This window comes from Equus asinus, chromosome 8, assembly GCF_041296235.1.
Source record: "Equus asinus isolate D_3611 breed Donkey chromosome 8, EquAss-T2T_v2, whole genome shotgun sequence".
Classification (NCBI taxonomy): domain Eukaryota; kingdom Metazoa; phylum Chordata; class Mammalia; order Perissodactyla; family Equidae; genus Equus; species Equus asinus.
The window spans coordinates 54,191,562-54,209,874 of NC_091797.1; the positions used below are offsets into that span (position 1 = coordinate 54,191,562).

General features: G+C 53.9%; 1 protein-coding gene across 6 annotated transcripts in view; it reads right to left on the reverse strand.

Moving 5' to 3' along the window:
* The window catches only part of JARID2 (jumonji and AT-rich interaction domain containing 2), a 253,268-nt gene that overhangs the window by 4,629 nt on the left and 230,326 nt on the right, over positions 1 to 18,313 (reverse strand). For all 6 annotated transcript variants that reach the window (XM_070515606.1, XM_014849531.3, XM_070515607.1 and 3 more), the window contains 10 exons: positions 17,673 to 18,175; positions 14,306 to 14,398; positions 11,131 to 11,249; positions 10,973 to 11,043; positions 10,127 to 10,241; positions 7,131 to 7,236; positions 5,894 to 6,076; positions 5,253 to 5,383; positions 4,094 to 4,277; positions 950 to 1,057 (listed from right to left, as the gene is read on the reverse strand). In XM_070515606.1, the coding sequence (XP_070371707.1) occupies positions 950 to 1,057; positions 4,094 to 4,277; positions 5,253 to 5,383; positions 5,894 to 6,076; positions 7,131 to 7,236; positions 10,127 to 10,241; positions 10,973 to 11,043; positions 11,131 to 11,249; positions 14,306 to 14,398; positions 17,673 to 18,175 (1,613 nt within the window). The remainder of the gene's footprint in view (positions 1 to 949; positions 1,058 to 4,093; positions 4,278 to 5,252; positions 5,384 to 5,893; positions 6,077 to 7,130; positions 7,237 to 10,126; positions 10,242 to 10,972; positions 11,044 to 11,130; positions 11,250 to 14,305; positions 14,399 to 17,672; positions 18,176 to 18,313) is intronic.

The window sequence follows — 18,313 nt, forward strand, 5'->3', positions numbered from 1 at the left end:
CAAGATGTAGTTAGCTGTGGCCAAGGGAAGGTACTAACTGATGTCTCAGAGACTCCGTGGGGCTACAGCCAGGAAGACTCCCCTGGCCCAGGACCTGGGAATCCGGCTTCTCTGAGGTCAAAGAGCCAGCCTGGAGGCCCTCAGAGCAGGCACAGCTGCTCGCTCAGCGTGTCCTGTGTCTAGACGGCCCAGGGCCTGCAGCAAGGGAAGACAAGGCCTATATCTTCCCTTGCTGATCCGAACTGGTCACCTTCACTTTGGGTCTGTCCTCTGACAGATGTGCATAGGCAGCCCACTGTCCCCTCCAAATCTGGGCCTTGACCTGGGCCATAGAGAACAGCACAGTCACCCATTTCCTTAGCAGCCTGGCCAGACAGGGTGGTACTCTGGAAACCAGCACCCAGATCCTGAACCCACGTCCCTGGTAAACTGAGGCCCGGGTGGTCAGGAATACTGACTGTGACACTCTAAGAGCTCAGGTGGGCAAGGCAGAGGCGTGGGCCCTAAAGAGCTAAAGGCCGGCTGCAGGGCAGGTGGAGGGGTGGGCAGGGCCCACTGGGACAAAGTGACAGTTAACATGAAGGAGGAAACTGCAATGAAACAAACCTTGTCAAAGTAAAGAAATTTCTACAGTTTCAGTTCCCGGGTGTCTGGAGGTCAGGTGGAACACAAGCTGAACCTACCCATTTCCCCCGTGTGTGGGCAAAGAGCTACCTCCCCATCGAGTCAGGCTCTGTCTGCCAGAGAGCCCCGGGAACCACGCTGGCTGCATCGGGTCCTAGGCTTGCCAAGTGGTACGGACAGAGGCTCACTCGTCCCTATGGTAACGAGGGCAGGTGACAGTCACCTTCCCCTACAGAGGCCCTGGCTGCCTTCCTGGGCACTCGGAGCGCCAGGCCCCAGAGGCTTGCCTCAGGCAGGGCCCCCCTCGTCCCCCGCGGGGACTGACCTCATCGTAGCGGTACATCAGCTTCAGTCCTCGGCAGGACTTCTGCTTCTCCACGTGGCGCAGGGCACACTCCAGGCAGAACACCACATTCTCGTTCTCCTGTACGACCTGCGGAAAGAAGCACTCCTGAGGCCCCGAAGGGGCTTGACGCACTGCTGTCCAGGGACACTGGTGAGGACAACTGGAAGAGGGAGAGAGTCCCCAGAACAAGCCAGGAAGGCCTGTCCTTGACATCGACGGCCAAGCTAAGGGATATCATGACTCAAAAACATCAGAAATGGATGAAAAAAAAAGCAACAATTGTGTAGAACAGAGTCTTCAAGCAGGAAACAACTGACCGTCTCCGAGTTGCAGCTGAGGGCAGCCGCGAGGCCCCTCCAGGTTTCTGCTGCATGTCCCCAGGGGAGGTTCTAAGCACCATCAAGCCAGTGAAGACGGGATGAAATAGTGATGCTTGTTTCTAAGTTCTCGAATTCTAAGGGTTTCTGAGACTTTTTGTGCAAAAACTACCCTGGCACAAGAGGTGCGAGAAGAGACCCAGAGCGAGGACTAGACACTGGGGCCGGCGTGCAGGGAACACACCCCGGACATGCAGCAGCCACGTGCTGTGTTCTCAACCTGCTGGTCAGCGGCTCAGTCAATCCAGCTGGTTACATGGAAGCTGCCCCTACACCACTGGGAGGGCCACTGCCTCCATGCGAAATCACCCCAATCACAAGCTCTTGATCCTCTGCAACCAGACAGGGTCCCCGGCCTGCCCCACAGAAACCTCCGGCTGCTGTGGGAAAGCATATGCCAAGTCCTGAGGCCACACAGAGCACATGCAGACAGCACGTGGACAGGCCTTTCTGCTTTAGACATGGGGAGGGAGGTGTGCCGTGGCTGGGCAGGGGCTCCCTCTGCACGCGGGAGGGCCTGGTCTGTGGGGGAAGTGCTCACCCGTCACCCTGACTTCTAGTCCTGTTCTCATTCTGTGTTAAAAAAAAAAAAAAGGGAAAATGCTGCCTTAACACACAAGATCCAAGAGCTTCACAGGCCTTTGTCATGAACATTTAGGGGAAAGACAGGATTCCCATCTTCTGAGTTTCTAAGCAAAGACAAGAAGAGCTGTAGGAGAAAGGAAGTGACACTTATCGGCAGAAACACATCACCTTTTAAAGACACCTGGGGCTAAGGACAAGAATAGACAAAAACACTAAACAGACTAAGCAGAAATGCAAGAACTTAGTAATCCAAGCAATGAAAATTGTAAATATGAATAAAATCTATTTTTACCTATGAATTTAGGATATAACCTTTTAAAAACACCAATCAGGCTGATGATAAAAGACTGGTCAGAAGTGACAACTCTCAAGGCACAACGTTCTGAAGGAGAGCTTGAAAATAAGCCCACAGGAACAGACCAGGGCCACACACAGAGCTCATGACGGCGTCACTCACGTTCATGGGAAAGAGCGTGGTTATTATTTCCCATGGGAGTAATTCCATCCAGCACAAGGAGAAAGGACATGGAGTTACCCAGCTTTCGTGAGTGATGTTTATGAAACGGTGTTAAGATCGGGAGAAATGCTTGTGACTTATTTTTTTTTTAAGACAGCATGGTTCTCAATTATATCTTTAAAAAAGAACCTGGAAAAAGAAAGACTGGACAGAAGAAAATATGTAAAGTGGGATGCAGAGTTGTTACCGTCTGAATTATGCCCCTCCCCCAAGTGCAATGTTGAAGCCCTAACCTCCCAGGACCTCAGGATGCGACTATATTTGCACACAGGACCTGTGAAGAAGTAATTAATGAGGTCTTAGTGTGGGCTCTGGACCAACAGGACTGGTGTCTCTGTAAGAAGAGAAGATGAAGACACAGACACACATGGGGGAAGACCACGTGAAGATGCAGGGAGAAGGCCATCTACAGCCAAGGAGCGAGGCCTTAGAAGAAAACCCTGCCAACACCTCCTTCTCGGACTTCCAGCCTCCAGACTAGGAGGAAATAAACTTCTGTGTCGAAGCCCGTGGTCTGTGGTGCTTTATTATGGCAGCCCTGGTGGCTATTCCAGAGGCTTCTCCCCTCTCCCAGTGTTCTGACCCCTCAGATGCTACAGTGAGCATCTGACTCAAACAGGAGTGCCAGCCAGGTCCCTCTTGTCTGCAGGGAAGCCGGGTAGGGGCCAAGACATGGGGCTGGGAGTCAGATCTGGGAAGCACTCACGGGACGCTGCTGCCATGCCAGGTTTGGGGTGGGCACTTACTATGTAAGCTTCTCTATCTGGAAGAAGGATCTGCACAGGCGGGGAGAGGGCACTGGACCTGCAGGGCTGTGAGTGCCAAGCCGAGGCATGTGACAGTGGAGACAGCTTGAGTGGGAGCTGGGTGTATCCCACAGACCTGTGTCAGGGCAGCTGCCCCAGGGGAAGGTAAGAGACAAGCTGGAAGAAGCAGAGGAGAGGGCTACACCAGTCCAGTTGTCCACTCAACCAAGGTTTTTCCGGCTGCAACTGGCCTGCGATGAGGGTGAGGGGTGGCAATATGGACGTAATTAAACCCAAGGCTGGGTGGGGCAGGCAGACCTGAGAAGACTGGCTGGCATGTAAGAAGTCCTTGAAGGGCACTGTGGGAACAAACCAGAAAGGAGGGAAGTCGGACTAACTGTGTTGGCAGATGGAGAGGCAGGAGGACGAGCTGGCTCAGGGAGACCAGAGCAGAGCCCTCAGCAGGTGCCATGGGTGCACCCGAGAAGCAGCCACGACCAGAGGCTGGGAGGCTGGAAACAGCAGAGTGTTGCTGAGGAGAAACGTTAGTTTTAACCAAAGACAGATTCCAGTGTCCTCTGGGGCAATGTGATTGGTCACACAGCTGAAATGGAAACTGGAAACAAGGAAAGAAAGTGGGGCCCCCACACCTTGTCAGTGGCAGTAGAAAGAGGGAAGCCCAGCACCGCACCAAGGGGTGGGACGGGGGAAAAGCTGGGCCCAGGGACAGGGGGTGACAAAGCAGTGGCACAGAGGGAGGGCCACTTCTTCCAGCCATGTGACTGTGGGCAAGGGACAGGAGGGGACAGCACAGAGCCAGGGCCTTGCTCCGTTCCCACCCTCGCCTTGGGGAGTTGCGTGCTGCAGGCAAGGGCCCGAGCTCGGGGGCAGGGCTCACCATAGACAGGTAGCACAGATGCTGGCAGATCTGACACCTCCTCTCTGAGGTCTCCAACTGCAGCCACTTTCGAGGCTTTTTCTTCCCATCCGCCACGGTGCTGCTGCCATCGTGGCTGCCATAGCGGGCAGAGGAGTGGAGGCCGGCCTCGAACAGCTGCCGCCGCTGCCGCAGCTCCGTATCCCTGGGCAGACACCGCGGGGGGCGGCTGTGAGGTGCCGGGCCTCCTCACTCACCTTCCCAAGGCCCCAGCTGGGGACCCATCTTTCTAGGCAAAACGTCAGACCCCTTGCTTCTAAGGCAGCTCTGGTTACTGGCCTCTGCCTGTGGTTAATGGGGTGGAGCCCCAGGACCCATGGCAAAGACAAGTTAGCATTCCATCGGGGTGCCCTGCACCCCGAGCCAGGGATGGACTGACACACTGTCTGCCGGTATCGTCAAAGGCTCAACCGACACTGTTGGACATCCTGTCCCTCAGCACTGTGGACTCTCCCTAGAGGAAAGATCATGAAGCCACATGGCAGGGAGAAGGGGGTGACACAGGAAGCCGAGCCAGACAGGCATGCTGCAGTTTCTGATGCACAGCTTCCACCATTAGGCGGGCTCCTCTGACCACCACAGGATCAAAGCCAGGGGAGGGCCTTGGACTTGGGGATGGGCCGGCTCCATGCAGGTGCTACATCTGCTGTAGCTGATGCCAGCTGCACGGCGGTGTCACACATACACACCACAAGCAGGTTTTGCAAGAAAACAAGTGGTGACACAGTGAGACCTCTCCAAAACAACTAGGTGCAGGCAGTGACTTGAGGCTGCAGGTCACCATTTCCTCACTGGTGAGAAGCTGCCAAGATCAGTGGTGCTACAGGGTCAAGAGCCCACAAAGAGAATTAACCTTTTGCATCAGCACATGAGAAAATTCTGACTCCAAACATCAAGCACGAAGAGAGATGGGGAAATTAATTAACAAAGTAAAACAAACTACACCCAAAAAGTCTTCCTCCATGTGGCTAAGCACCAGGTGGGCCGTGCAGCTCTGAGCAGTGGCCAGCGAGATCCTACAGGGGACCAGCCTTCGCCTGCAGCTCCCGGCCTCGCCCTCTCCCCCCGAAGCCTGGAGGGGGCAGGTCCCAGCCTCCGCCTGGAACCAGCGCCCATGTACCTGAGCTCGTCCAGAAGGGCTGAGATGGTGCTGAGAGTGGGACCGTTCTCCTTCTTGGCTTCCGCCTGGGCGATCTGGTAGAGTAACTTCTCCATGGAGAATGGCTTAGCTATATGGCGACGCTTCATTTCCTGCAAGAGGCGGGCACATCCTTGAGGGTGGATTTCCATCAGAGGCCAAGGCTTTGCTTTATTGGGGAGGGGGTACCCTGAATTTTCAAAGTTTGAATGCCATCTGGATTCAAAGCAAGCGAAACTCCTACAAAGATCCTGTTCGCCTGTGAGAAAGGCACCAGACACCAGGGAAAGGCATCACTCAGCAATGCCAGCCACAAGGGAGGTGCCACGACCTAAAAGCGGGTTGTGATTTTCTCTGCATTTCCAGTGTTTGCTTTCAGCACCCTCGGTACAGTCATCTGAACACTGCAGTGGCTCAAGAGTGGAACTCAGACACTTTCACGACACAAACAAACCTCGACAACTCTCTTGACCTAGAAACACCTCAGGCGCCTCGTAAAGGTTTCAAGACATATTCTGAAGTGAAACAGTACCTGAAGCAGATGTTCACGTGCAAGGCCCTGTGCATTCATGTGCACTCACACATGCACTGCGGGGGCGGTGCAGACGGGCTCCCAGGCTCACCTTGGCAGTCTCAAAGCCCATGCTTGTCCACTGCGTGGTGGCAAAGTGCACGGTCTCAGAGACGCTGTAGCCGCAGCACACTTTGGACACAAAGGATCCCGGGAAGCAGACAACGAACTGGCCGCTCTGCTGCACGGTCCTGTGCACCTTGATCCCCTCTTTGCACAGCACCTCCGGGGAGATCTGGGGAGAGAGGCTTGGGCTGAGGCGCACCCCCACACAGCTGTACTCTCGGCCTTTCTCCTGCTCACTCTCCAGCTTCCTATGCCCCACCTGCCACAGTCACCCCTTCTGTGCAGTTCTGAGAACCAGCCTCCCTCCCAGCAGGGGAGTTAACCTGACACCTGTCACCGAAGTGGGGTAAAGACTTAAGAAGGGGCCAGCTCCCAAGGAGATAGATTATGTGTTTTATTGAAGATTTTTTGGTGTCTCTTCTAGAAAAACAAAGATAGATAATTCCTAAAAAAAGAAGGAATTCCTAAATTGACACTGGCCCAAGAATGACAACAGCCGTCACACTACATGGGGGCCTCCTCTCCCCACCTAGCACTGCCAGTGTGGGAATAGGATGAAGTCACACACCTCCTGGGGAGCTTCTGGGCTGTCTCCAGAGCCAGGTGGAGCCGTATGGGTGCAGGCGGGGGGCCTTGGACCTGGCACCTCTGGATGGGCTGCTGCTCACCTTCTGAGCAGACCAGGTGGCCCAGCAAAGACAGAAGACCCAGAGAGGAGTCAGCAGAGGCCAGGGAAACCCTGACCTCAGGCATCGGAGCACAGCTCAAGGCTAAAAAGACGCCCAGGAACACAACAGCCCCGTGACTTTCTGAAAATGGGGCCTTTTGTGCTCATTCCTGTAATGTTGAGTGTTCCTGATGCACACAGCCGAGGCATCCAGGTGCCCAGCAGAAACAGCAGGCACCAAAGAGGGCCCCAGAGCAGCCCCCTCACAGCACACTCTGCCTCCATCAACAAAACAATCGGCCTGAGAACAGATTCAGGGGCCACCATGGGCATGAGCCCCAACGTCCTGTGCCATCTGAGGGACACGCTGCTTTAGGCTGGTTTTCATACAAGAGGACGTTTTGGTTTGGAGGACTGACCCTGTGGTATTCTCTGCCTCAGAGAGGCAGGTCGGCAAAGACGGCAGCTGTATAAACAACTCCGAGTCAGGCCACTATTCCTGCACCTCCCTGCCCATCACGACCCCAGGGGGCTGCACCCAGGCAGGGAGCCGCACCATGACGTTGCTCTCCAGCATCTGCAGCCCTGGGGTACCGTTGGCCTGCAGCAGGGTGTGGACCACGTCCTCCAGCTTGCTCTCCTCCTCAGCAGGAATGCAATACCTGGGTGTTGGAAATAAGGGCAGAAGCAGTCACTCGACAAGGACCCTCTGCCAGGCAAGCGCGTGCTAGGCCCACCCACCAGCCTCCCTCAGAGAACGAGCCAACACGGGCCTGGAAAGCAGCCTCAAGCGGCAGGAGAGGAGCACTTTAAACGCAGGAGGAGGGACCCATTCCTGGGACCCAATGGGCATGCTTGCTCGGTGATGGCACCGTGGTTCCCAGGCCCGCGCCCACTCCACTTTCTAGGGCTGCAGTGCTTCTGCCAACACAGCCAACCCGCAGCTACAGCAGCGGGTGGACGCACTCATTTCTTACGTAGATTTGACCTATATGTAAGCCAAAAAGCCTTCAAACCAAAAACAGATGTTTAAAACCTCTTATAAATAAGACCCAGACACATCTGCAGACTCAATTAGCCCCTCGTGAGAGCTCCAAAGCGGTGTCTTGTCACTGTAGCAGAAGCTGCAGGACTGGGATGAGGAGCTGGAAAACACAGGTCCCTTGGCCCTCCAGCCTAGCCTAGCCCACCTCTGCGCCCGAGGTCGCACGGACAGCTAGGGGCTGTAGTGGCCAGGAAAAGTAAAAGAACCCCTCAGTTCTTCAAATTCAGAGAAGTCAGGAAAAGAGTCCAGTCTGTGTACCCGCTGCCTCACAGCCAACACTCAGGGTGACACTGTAGCCACTGTGAAATTTCGAAATGGGGGGAGGGCACAACCAGGGGACACGGCCATGCCCCTCACTGAGGCAGCTGTGTGTGCCAAACCCAGCCAGCCGGGTCTCAGGCATGGCCAGCTAGACACAGGAGAGCCAGCACCGGAAAGGCCTGCATCAGGCAAATGGAGGTGCTGAAGGTGGGTTGAGCCAAGGATGTAGCGGCGGGAGAGGGGCTCAGCCAGCACAGAGCCCTCTAGCTGGAGCTCAGCAGCCAGCAGGGAAGAACAGCGAGAGAACAGGGCAAAGATGTAGGCAGAGCTTAGCTGAGAGAGGAATGCAGAACCTCACTGCATCATGAGGCGTGGGGGACTGTCACTGGCTCTCAGGAGCACCTACTAGGGCCACACTTGCCACCTACGGCACATGACAGCCTCGTCCAGGCAGTCAGCAGACACAAGGCAGATGTGTGAGGCCTCCTCAAAGGCCCCCATGTCTCTCCAGGGCTGGGCGGGGGGAGGTGGACCTCCTCACCCACGGGTGACCCCTGCAGAGTGGACGCCTGGGCCAGGTAACATCAGAGCAGGGCCTGGCCTGCATTCCCAGAGACAAAGGACTTTAGGCTGCCAACGCAAATGAAGCCACTGACCACCAGTAAAACTCAGAGCAGCAACAGTAACTCTGGAGGGGGTCGTGACCCCGGCACCTCACTGGTCGCCCCAGGAGCCAGGAGTCCTGACCCTCCACAGGCCTGCGCAGAGGCGGCGTGATGCATCTCCACATGGGGGCCACATCCCCATCTCAGTTGCTGAGCAAAGGGAATGCCAATCACCACATTCAAGGTTTTTTGCTAAATGCTTATGTTATTTCAATGCCAACATATTCTGTTTCTGATTTGTGATTTAAATCCAGGGTTTCTAACCTAAATCACATGTTTTAAGAAAAACCACACACCATAAAGTTCTCTGATCATATCCGGCCTTCTCTTTACTCCCCATCAATGAGGTTCCAAGAATTAGTCTTCAAAGAGCCCACAGAATCTCACATTTCCCTCCCTCTAACTCAACGGTCAAGCAACAAAACCATTCTTTCACCACAAACCCCTCACACACCACAGTCAGGTGAAGAAACCAGGGCTCAGAGGGGCAGGGTGGGACTTCAGGACTCCCACAGGGACGGGTGGTTAGGGCTCAGCGGTTCCCGGAGGAGCAGCCGCTACCATCCTGGAAGCATCCAGCTATCCTCTCTCAGCATCCTCTGCCCGAAAACCACTGTCCCTCTCAGGTTCCAGAGCCCTGCAGCCCTGCACAGTCTCACCACCAAAGACGAACCACAGGGCACCAAGGACCACCGGCCTCCACATGGAGGCTCCCCATTGGGGTCCTGCAGGCACCACCCTGCGTCAACAATGACTGCCACTCACTATGATGTGGCCTGAAAGCAAGGAAGTCACAATGACAAGACTGCTACAGACACTGTAGCACTGCTCCTTGAGGGGAGGGCATTAGTCCTAAGGATTTGTTCATTTTAATAAAGAATGCCTAATCACCCCATCAGGACAATAACCAGAGTTGGTGTGGGGTGAATGCGAGGCCTCTAGACTGCCAGACAACAAGATATCACATTATTTGTAGTAATTTCCCATCTGCCACCAAAAACAAAGGAACCAGAGAGCCAGCCCCGGGTCAGGACTGGGGAGAGGTGACAGTTAAGGAGCACGGGTGGGTGCTTCCCACGAAACAGAGGAATGTGAGCAGGAGAACAACATGTGCGTCTCATACAGCAGGACCTCCACGTGCCAGGAACGCCTGCTCTCTCTGTAGCCATCCCTGGACTGTAACACTGACTGCAGAGATGGACAATAACCACTGCCGGGAGGTCAGGGCAAGAACGGTTCATACAGCGCTAGGAGAAGGCCAGTGACACGGTCACCGTTTCTGTCAACTTTCTATGATATGCCTACTGGTTCTTATCCCTAATATGGAACAAACTCTCAGAAAGCAACACCAAAAAAGAACACCCCAGAAGAAAACACAAATGTGCCAATAAGCACATGAAAAGATGCTCAACCTTGCTCATCATCTGAGCAAATTAAAGTGTTCTCTCCCACCTCCAACACATGGAACATGGGACAAACCCACAAAAGCTGCCACCCCAGAGTGAGTAAGAGGGGCTGCCCGGTGCTTGCCCTGCCTCTTCGCTCCCACGGCCACCCCGAGCCCCGGGGGCCGGTACTCACCAAATGCAGTCAGCACCAGTGTGTAAGTAGTCAATGTAGGGAAGGTGGTTTTGGTCTCGAGACCAGCATGAGGTAGAAAAGACCATGCCAATATTTAGCCAGGGAATTGTCACTCCTGAAACATAAAGGGAGAACAGGCATCGTGAGGACGCAGCATCTTCTCAGGGGAACACTCATTAGAAATCGCTTTCCTCTCCCCAAAGAAGAAATAAAAATGAGATTCAAAAACACACAAAACCCAGTGAGAAGAAGGTGCTTGCTCTCTCCTGCTTGCTATACAGAAATGAGCCAGGTGATGGACACTGTTATAAACAGTAGTAAAAGGACATCTGAAGTCATGAGTACAGTGCAGGAGCACAAACCCGCTTTGGTGGGAGAGGCCTGGAATAATGCCTCCCACCAAGGTGTGGAGGGCCCAGGCCCCCTCCCGCAGGGGCCCAGCCTTCAGGGACCACTACTCCCAGGACACCTGGCTTTCCCCAATTATCTGCGAAGAGTCCATCACTTAGAGCTTGCAGTTACCCTAAGAAGCCAGGACTTGAGCTCTGAAAATATCAGTATCAAGGTGAAAACTTGGCTACTGTGCGTCTGCCCAGTTTCTAGATTCTGCAATTTGGCTCAACCTCTCCCTATTTTTGCTGACTTCAATTATGATCCCATTCCTCTCTCTTTCCTAAAAAATTAAGGTTTTCAAAACATATACTCTATACCAAAATTGCCCCGGCACTTCCCAGCTGTGCTTCAAAGGAACTCCCAGCTCTAGTTCCCAGCGGGGTGGAGCTCATCTACAAGCTGCCCAAGGCAGAGGCCTTGGGACCCCAAGGACAGCGGCTGCATCAGGCTTACCAGGCACAGCACCGAGGTGACGCAGGATGGACCCTGTGTTATTGGGGAGGACGGTGAGGTTCCATCCATGCCTGCAGAGGGAAGCAGAGAGACGTCACACACTGGCAGGACGGGTGCTGTCTAGTCCCCAGAACAAGGACAAGAGCATCCAACGTTACCTTGAAAATGGTTCTGATTTTCCCACTGGGAATCCACTGCCGTGAGTGTTGGTGTCCACTTTGCCGCAGTGCACTGCCACGTGGCAGTCCTTCTCTTCCACTAACCTCCAGTACTCTTGCTGTGGGCAGGAGGAAAGGGCTAGTCAGCACCCGCACTGTGTTTGAGCCAGAACACAGTTCTGCCTAACATGGTGACACTAATGCGAGACAAAGGAGCCCATCCCAGAGCAGCTGCCCAGTGCCTCCAACAGAGCACTGAGCAAGAAAGCCAGAAGCAGATCACCTCTGGGGGTGGACCCAACAGAAATAAAAGCAGGGATTCCAACAGATACTTGCACAGCCACGTTCACAGCAGCAGTCTTCATAACAGCTAAAACATGGATCAACCCATGTCCATGGATGAATGAATGGAAACAGAAAAAGGGGACGGTCACAGCAGAATATTATTCAGCCTTTAAAAAGGAATGTAATTCTGACACATGCTGCATACAACCTGGGGGACATACAACCTTGAGGACATTACATTAAGAGAAATAAGCCAGTCACAAAAAAATAAACACTGTAGGATTCTGCCTATATGAGGTATTTAGGATTGTCAAAGTCACAGAGAGGAAGAAAAATGATGGTTGTCATGGGCTGTGGGGAGGGAGGATGGGGAGTTAGTATTTAATGGATACAGAGTTTGGGAAGATGAACAAGTTCGGGAAATGGACGGTGGTGATGGTTGTACAACAATGTGAATACACTTAATACTACTCAACTGGAGAACTAAAAATTGTTAATATGGTAAACTTTATAAGTATTTTACAATAAAAAAAAAATCACTTCTATGAAAGGGGGTGGGGGAAGCAACAACAGGAAGACCGCTGAAGATATCCCACTGTGATCCACAGATTATAGTAAGTAACAGCTGCCCCGTTTAGCATCTCGGCAGACATGCCTCCATACCTCCAGTAGCCAGCAGTCCTGACTTCTACGCAGGGGCCTCCCCCTGGCTGCATGTTAGGGTTGTCCACGGAGTGAAGACTACGTACACACAGGTTGTGACCCAAGCCATGTAAACCAGAGGACAGCTGGGGTGAGGGCACTGGCTGGTTTAAAAGCTTACCAGGTGACCTTAATGAGTCCTATCTAAACAAAGATGGGGCAAAGCCTGGAGTGGGAAGGCGTGTTGCTAACAGGGAAGCAGGCATGCTTGGCTCCCTGGGAGGCACCTCTCCCACCTCACGGGCACATTTTCATTTTGTTTTCAGTTACCATTCCAGAAGCATATCACCTGCCTGAATCTGGGCAAACCCTACGACCTGGAACCACATGTAAGGGATGAAGCCTAACCAATAAGCACCCGGTGTCACCAAGTACAACTCAGCTCAAAGAAGTGCTGCTGGCAGCGCCACCACACTGTGCAACTTCCACAAAGAGGAACCAGCCTGGAGGTGTCAAAGGGTGCCAAGTCAAGAACGAAGTCCACGTCACCACATGCCTGGATTCCCTCATAGATTTCCTTTAAGCAATGAAGCAATGGTCTGTTTGAAGGGAGTGGTCTGCGTCCCGGCCCTGCCACCCATTCACTAGACTGACAGAACCTCTGGTAGATTAATAGAGACATAGGGGGCGGGAGAGGACCCACCGCTAAGTGAGGGCCATTCCAGTCGCTGACCACCGGCCCAGAGGAAGGCCCCGCCTTTTCTGTGGAACCCAGAAGCCAGAAAGACTCAGACTCAAGAAGTGGATTGTAGTGAATCTTCCCTTTGTGTTTAAGTATTATGCAAATGCTAGAGCAAAAGCAGGACTTCCAAGGAGAACTAATTCCTGAGCAGGAGAGTAAGGAAGCTAGGCTTTCTCTACACCATGGACAGCAACGAACCCTACACCATCGGGAGAACCGCGTAAGTACCGACACTGGACGACAAGGGCCTCTTTTTCTAAGAGTCACGTTCCTTCCTGCTGACATCTCTACCACAAACGCCATGAGCACTTGGAAAGCAACTGTGACGGCCACACATGTCGCAGAATCAGGGCCCAGCTGACATCATGGTTGATGGAATGCAGCTTTAGCAGGGCCAAAACTGGGGGAAGGAGTGGGGGTCACGACACGATGTGGTGTTCAAAGCTCACACCCGGGTACAGAGCTGGGGCAGCCTGTGCAAATCAGCAGAGACCTAAGGCCTAAAAGAGATGCGAACAGTGCCAGCAGCAAATACTGACTTCACCAAACTAGGAAACCAGGCCTCAGCACCAGGCAGGACCTCCTGTGCTTCTGACCATTTCCATCAGAGGCGTGGCACCACAGAGCACAACTGTAGGTGACCAGGCATCCTAGTTTGACCTGGACTGTCCTCAAAGTCCCACTCCCAGGACACCTGGTCAAAGCAGGATGGCTGGGCCCCCTAGTGGTCAGCATGGGTTTTATCTAGAAGAGGTGGCATATATCACGGAAGAAAACATTTTTAAAAAGTGGTCTGAAGCTTGTTACCCATCAAAAGATCAGGCTGCAGTCCACACAACCGCCTGCTGCCGCCAGCAGCTGCCCTTAACCAGCGGTCCAAGTTCAGCGGCTCTCCCTGACAGGACCAAGTGCTGCCGAGGGCCCACCCACCCCAGCATCTGGACGTCCACCCTGACCCAGCCGGGCCTTGGCTGAGGGGCAGTAAACAAACAGATCCGGTCTCTGCCCTGTAGCGCCTCACAGCGAATCCCCCTAATTGGTCTGGGCACAGAAGTGCTCACTGTCTGTCTGACCTCGTCCTAACTCAAAGAGCAGAGTTGGCAGGCACACAAAAATGGCAACCTGCCAATCCCATTAAATAAAAATAGGAGAGAAGAAAAAGCACAACGGTGGTTTCAAGGGATTCCAAACATTCTCTTGCATAACAGACACATGGAGGATGGGGGAAGCGGCCGGCTGGGAGGGGGAGAGGGAGGGGGCAGCCGGGAGCTCACCTCCAGGACTCGGTCTCACGGCCTCAGGGTTGGGGTCCTTTGGGGTGAAGGAGGGAGCCTCACGCTTCTCATTATTTCTTTTTCGGCTTGGAACACACTTGGATTAATGTAACACTTCTGGCTGCCCCCGGCACACAAACACGGAGCCAGCCACTCATCTCAGCACAGCAGGCCCAGGAGGGCAGGGGAGGCTGCGACACGCAGGATGGGGGCCAGGGTTAGCTTCACTCACCTCAATTTCAGCTGGTGCAGGCTCCTTGCTGAAGCACATGTTCATGATATTTCTTGCTGTTCGATAAAAAGTCGTTAAAGAAACAGACCTTCCCTGAAAACAAAACAGAAACAGAAGAGTAAACCTTAAGAAACAAAGCTGATTCCTGACCCCAGATCAGGCCACACTTATCATGGGCCTCTGCTGTTGCTGCCCCGTGATTAGGGGCTGCTCTGTGTCCCAAACTAATATGAGCAAAGAAGACAGAAAAATATGCTCTCAGAAGGATCCTGCAGGCCGACAAAAGGAGATGGAGGACCGGCCACAGCACAGGAGCAACTGCACCATCCTCCGGCAGAACCAGGGCTGTCCCAGGCAGCTTCCAGCAGACGTATGGGGGAGGCCAGAAGGACACCGCTGAGATCTTCTGTGTAAGAAAGTATCGGACTTTCACTTTATGGAGAAGTGGGTACAATGAGGGAAAAGGGGCAGAGTTCCGCAGTTTGCCCCATGTAAAGGATAGGATTAAGGTTGTGGGCCAGCAAAGAAACAAGGGAATCAGGACTCTGAAAGGCTGGCCCTTATGACCAGGAACCCCAGGGCAAGAAGCCAGGAGGACCCTGCAGGACAGAAACCGAGGGTGACGACTTCTACACCCTGCGGAGCCTTGACATGTGGAACCTGCCAGATGAGCAACGGAACCTCTTGGCTCTACGGAGACAGGTGACCTGGTCACTCTCTTGCCACAGAAGCCACTCGCTGTCCCACTTGCAGCTTCTCAGGGAGGGCACCGAGCGCCTCTGATGTCTGATACACGTTGCCCTTTCCAAGTAATAATCGAAATGATCTGCCCACGTGGATAAAAGAGCTCACTGTGTTAGTCTGGGCACCCCAGTTTGGTCCTGGTGTTACCTGTCATACAGAATATGTTCTATTTTACAGAGACGAGCCCTCTAAGATACATGTCTCTCCCTCTTTCGTGACCAGGCACACACTGACCCCATGATTGCAGAAACATTTACTGAGCACCTACTGTATACTAGGCTGAGTGCTAGGGACTGGAGACAGAGCAGTACTCAAAACTGACATCTCTGAGCTTGTGGGGTTCACCTTCTGCCTGGAGAGCACAGCCCTTAAACATAAGTACAACGGTGAGGTGGCGCTAAGTGCCAGAGCCAGAAGCAGAGTGACAGGAGTGGCAGGGGACGGTGGTGGCTTTTACCTGAGGTGGTGAGGGAAGGTTTCCCTAATGAGGTGACCCCGGAGCATCCCCACAATAAGTAACAGGTCTAGAACGGGGGCAGAGTCTTCTTGCCCTTGGAAGGACACTCGAAGCAGTAGGCATGAAGAGGCTGGATTTATTTTGCTGTCCAGCTTTGTAAGTGACTGTGTGGGGTTCAAACTAAAAGAAAATACTTCTGTTCAATTCCAAACTTCTCCCAACATTCTCTTCATTACGAAATAAAAACCTAACTACTAGGAGGGACCTAATTTTGCACTAAGGCAGAGTGCCCCCAATTGGAGAAGGTAACAAACACCAAGGCTGTCGAGGGACCTTGAGAATCATGAGCTTCCAGCCTCCCAGTATGCACACAGCTGCCACTATGGCCAACAGACCACTGCCACAGCCAAGCTCTGTTAGATTGTTGTGATGAAATCTAAAAATACCCTTTACAAAGCATGTTAAAAAAAAAAACCTTTTACTCAGATCCAACTCATTCTCATATAATTGGCCCTCTTAAATAAAAAGTAACCAAAACAGAAAATATCTCATGAGGTGGCTATTCAGAGTTACAAGATTCAACAAATGGGCTTCTCAGGTGAACATTCAGGAATCATGCCCAGAAAGTGCTCCTGAGTTTACAGTCCACGGGCCACCTTCTCCTTTTCCATAAAATGTTCAAAACGTGAAATACAAGGAGGCCATCAGCAGGCCGCAAGTAGCCATTCCCCACCCCCACCGTCTGCAAGGGAGCACTGGACAATGACAATGGGACACCAAACCCTCTACAGGTCTAGTAATAGAAAAAGTAGTAGGCAAGCAGGGTGTCTCCTACCAGAAAAGGGTGCAAGGGCTAAAATAAAGCAGGAAAATCAGAAGAGTGGCAGAGGGTGTATCTTCCAAGCTTGGAGTGAGAAAGGAAAGAGGCAGGACTCAGAGAAGAGTCACAGGCTTCCTTCAGGTCATGGACAGGCCCAGACATGCCCACAGGTGGCAATGGGAGCCTGGGGGTGTGGGTGGGGCACAGTGATAACCCACAGCAGATTTCCAAAAAGCAGAAACGCACCATCCCCTCAAACCCAAGTGCCAGGCTCCGCGGGGAATGGGGGCATGCGGCTGGGCGAGGGCCACCAGGACCTCTCCAGAGCACAATTCCCTCTTGGTGCATCCAGAACTGGGTCACCGGGGGCAAGCCTGTGCCCCCTCAAAGCCTGGTCAATTCAGCCTCTAGAGGAGGTCGCAGCTGGGCTCTGCCACCGGTGCCCCAGTGCCCGGCTCCCGCTGGCAGGCAGGCAGAGGAGGTGGCCTGAGCCTTGCTTTAGAACCAGCCCCGCAGGCAGCTGCAGTATCTGTGGCAAAGCCCTGGCAGGCGGGGTGCGGGCGGCAGGCAGAGAGTCCCAGCACCTCGGTCTGCTTCCTGGAGGAGCAGTCTTGTCAGGAGGGGTGCTGCTGCAACAAGACCTGGCAGAGGCATGGAAAACACTGTGCATGCCTCAGTCTGCAGGCTGGCTCGCTCCCGCCTCCTCCCCGGCAGCAGGTTCCCGGGTAGATGCGTGTTGATCGCTTTATCAGGGCCTACTCTCCGCAGGAGAGACCTGGCAAAGGTGGCTGGAGCTGGGCGGCAAGCTGTGCAGAATGTTAATAAGGAGGCAAACAAAAGGAGTGCTCCAAGCCATGGAGGGTCTGGGGCAGTGTCTGAGAACCGCCAGACCTGAGAGGGCAGCTCCCACCCGCCAGAATGAGATGGGGTGCTCCGATGGGCAGACTTGGAATTGTGGGTGTAGGAGAAACTACACGTGCATCCTCAGTACTGCGTCCCAGGCATGTGGGCGTGGGCACATGGGCACGTGTGCACACACACAGCTCCTTTCACGCAAAGGAAACCCAAGGTCCAGAGCAGCCAAGCAAATCAGCCAGCACTCACAGCTGGCAAGGGGCAGTCAGGGCTGGCCACAGCTGGCCAGATGCCCCGAGGCCTGTGTCCTGACCACCCAGCCTCCCTGGCAGACCGCAGGCGTTTCTCTTTATGGCCAACACTTCCCAGAGGAAGCTGTCTGGTGGCTGCAGGACGGCCAGAGCCCATCACTGCAGCCAGACCCCTCAACTCCATCAGGCCCCTGAGGACCTCACTCAGGCCATTCCCTGCCCTCTGCAGAGGACCCCTACCTTATATATACATTTGTGGAAGTCACTGAGGACGCCTTTGTCCTCCTCCTCCTCCTTCACCACTTCCTTTTCCTGAGCAAAGAGTCGCCGCCGGCCCGTCTTGAGCTGGGCCTGGCCCACCTCTTTGAGCTTGCTGCGGAAGCCATTCCTGTGTGCCACGCCGTTGATGAGCCCGTTCTTGGGTTCAAAGCGGGGCAGGGGGTGGAACTTGTTGTAGTCGTGCTCCGTGTGGCCCTCCAGGGGCCCCTTCCGCTTCTCCAGGATCTCCTTCTCCATCAGCACCTCCTTCTCTAGCCGCCGGTGCTCCTCGGGGGACAGGGAGTCATAGGAGAGCAGGTACTGGCAGTAGGCCTCCTGGAGCTTGGCCAGCCGGTCCTGGGCAGTTTTGGGGATGCGCAGCATGTCTGCTAGTTTGTTCCATTTTTTGAGGTCAGTCACTTGCTGCATGCCGCCCATCTCGTTAATCAGCCGGAAAAAGCAGGCCAGGTCGAGCTCACAGCCTCCTGGGATGGTGAGGGGAGAAAACAAGGACAGTGGGTAAAAAGGATCACGAACAAGACCTTCTTCATTCAACCCACAGTCCACAGGCACCCACCATGTGTCATGGACACTGCTGAGCTCTTGGGTCACAGCAGCAAAGA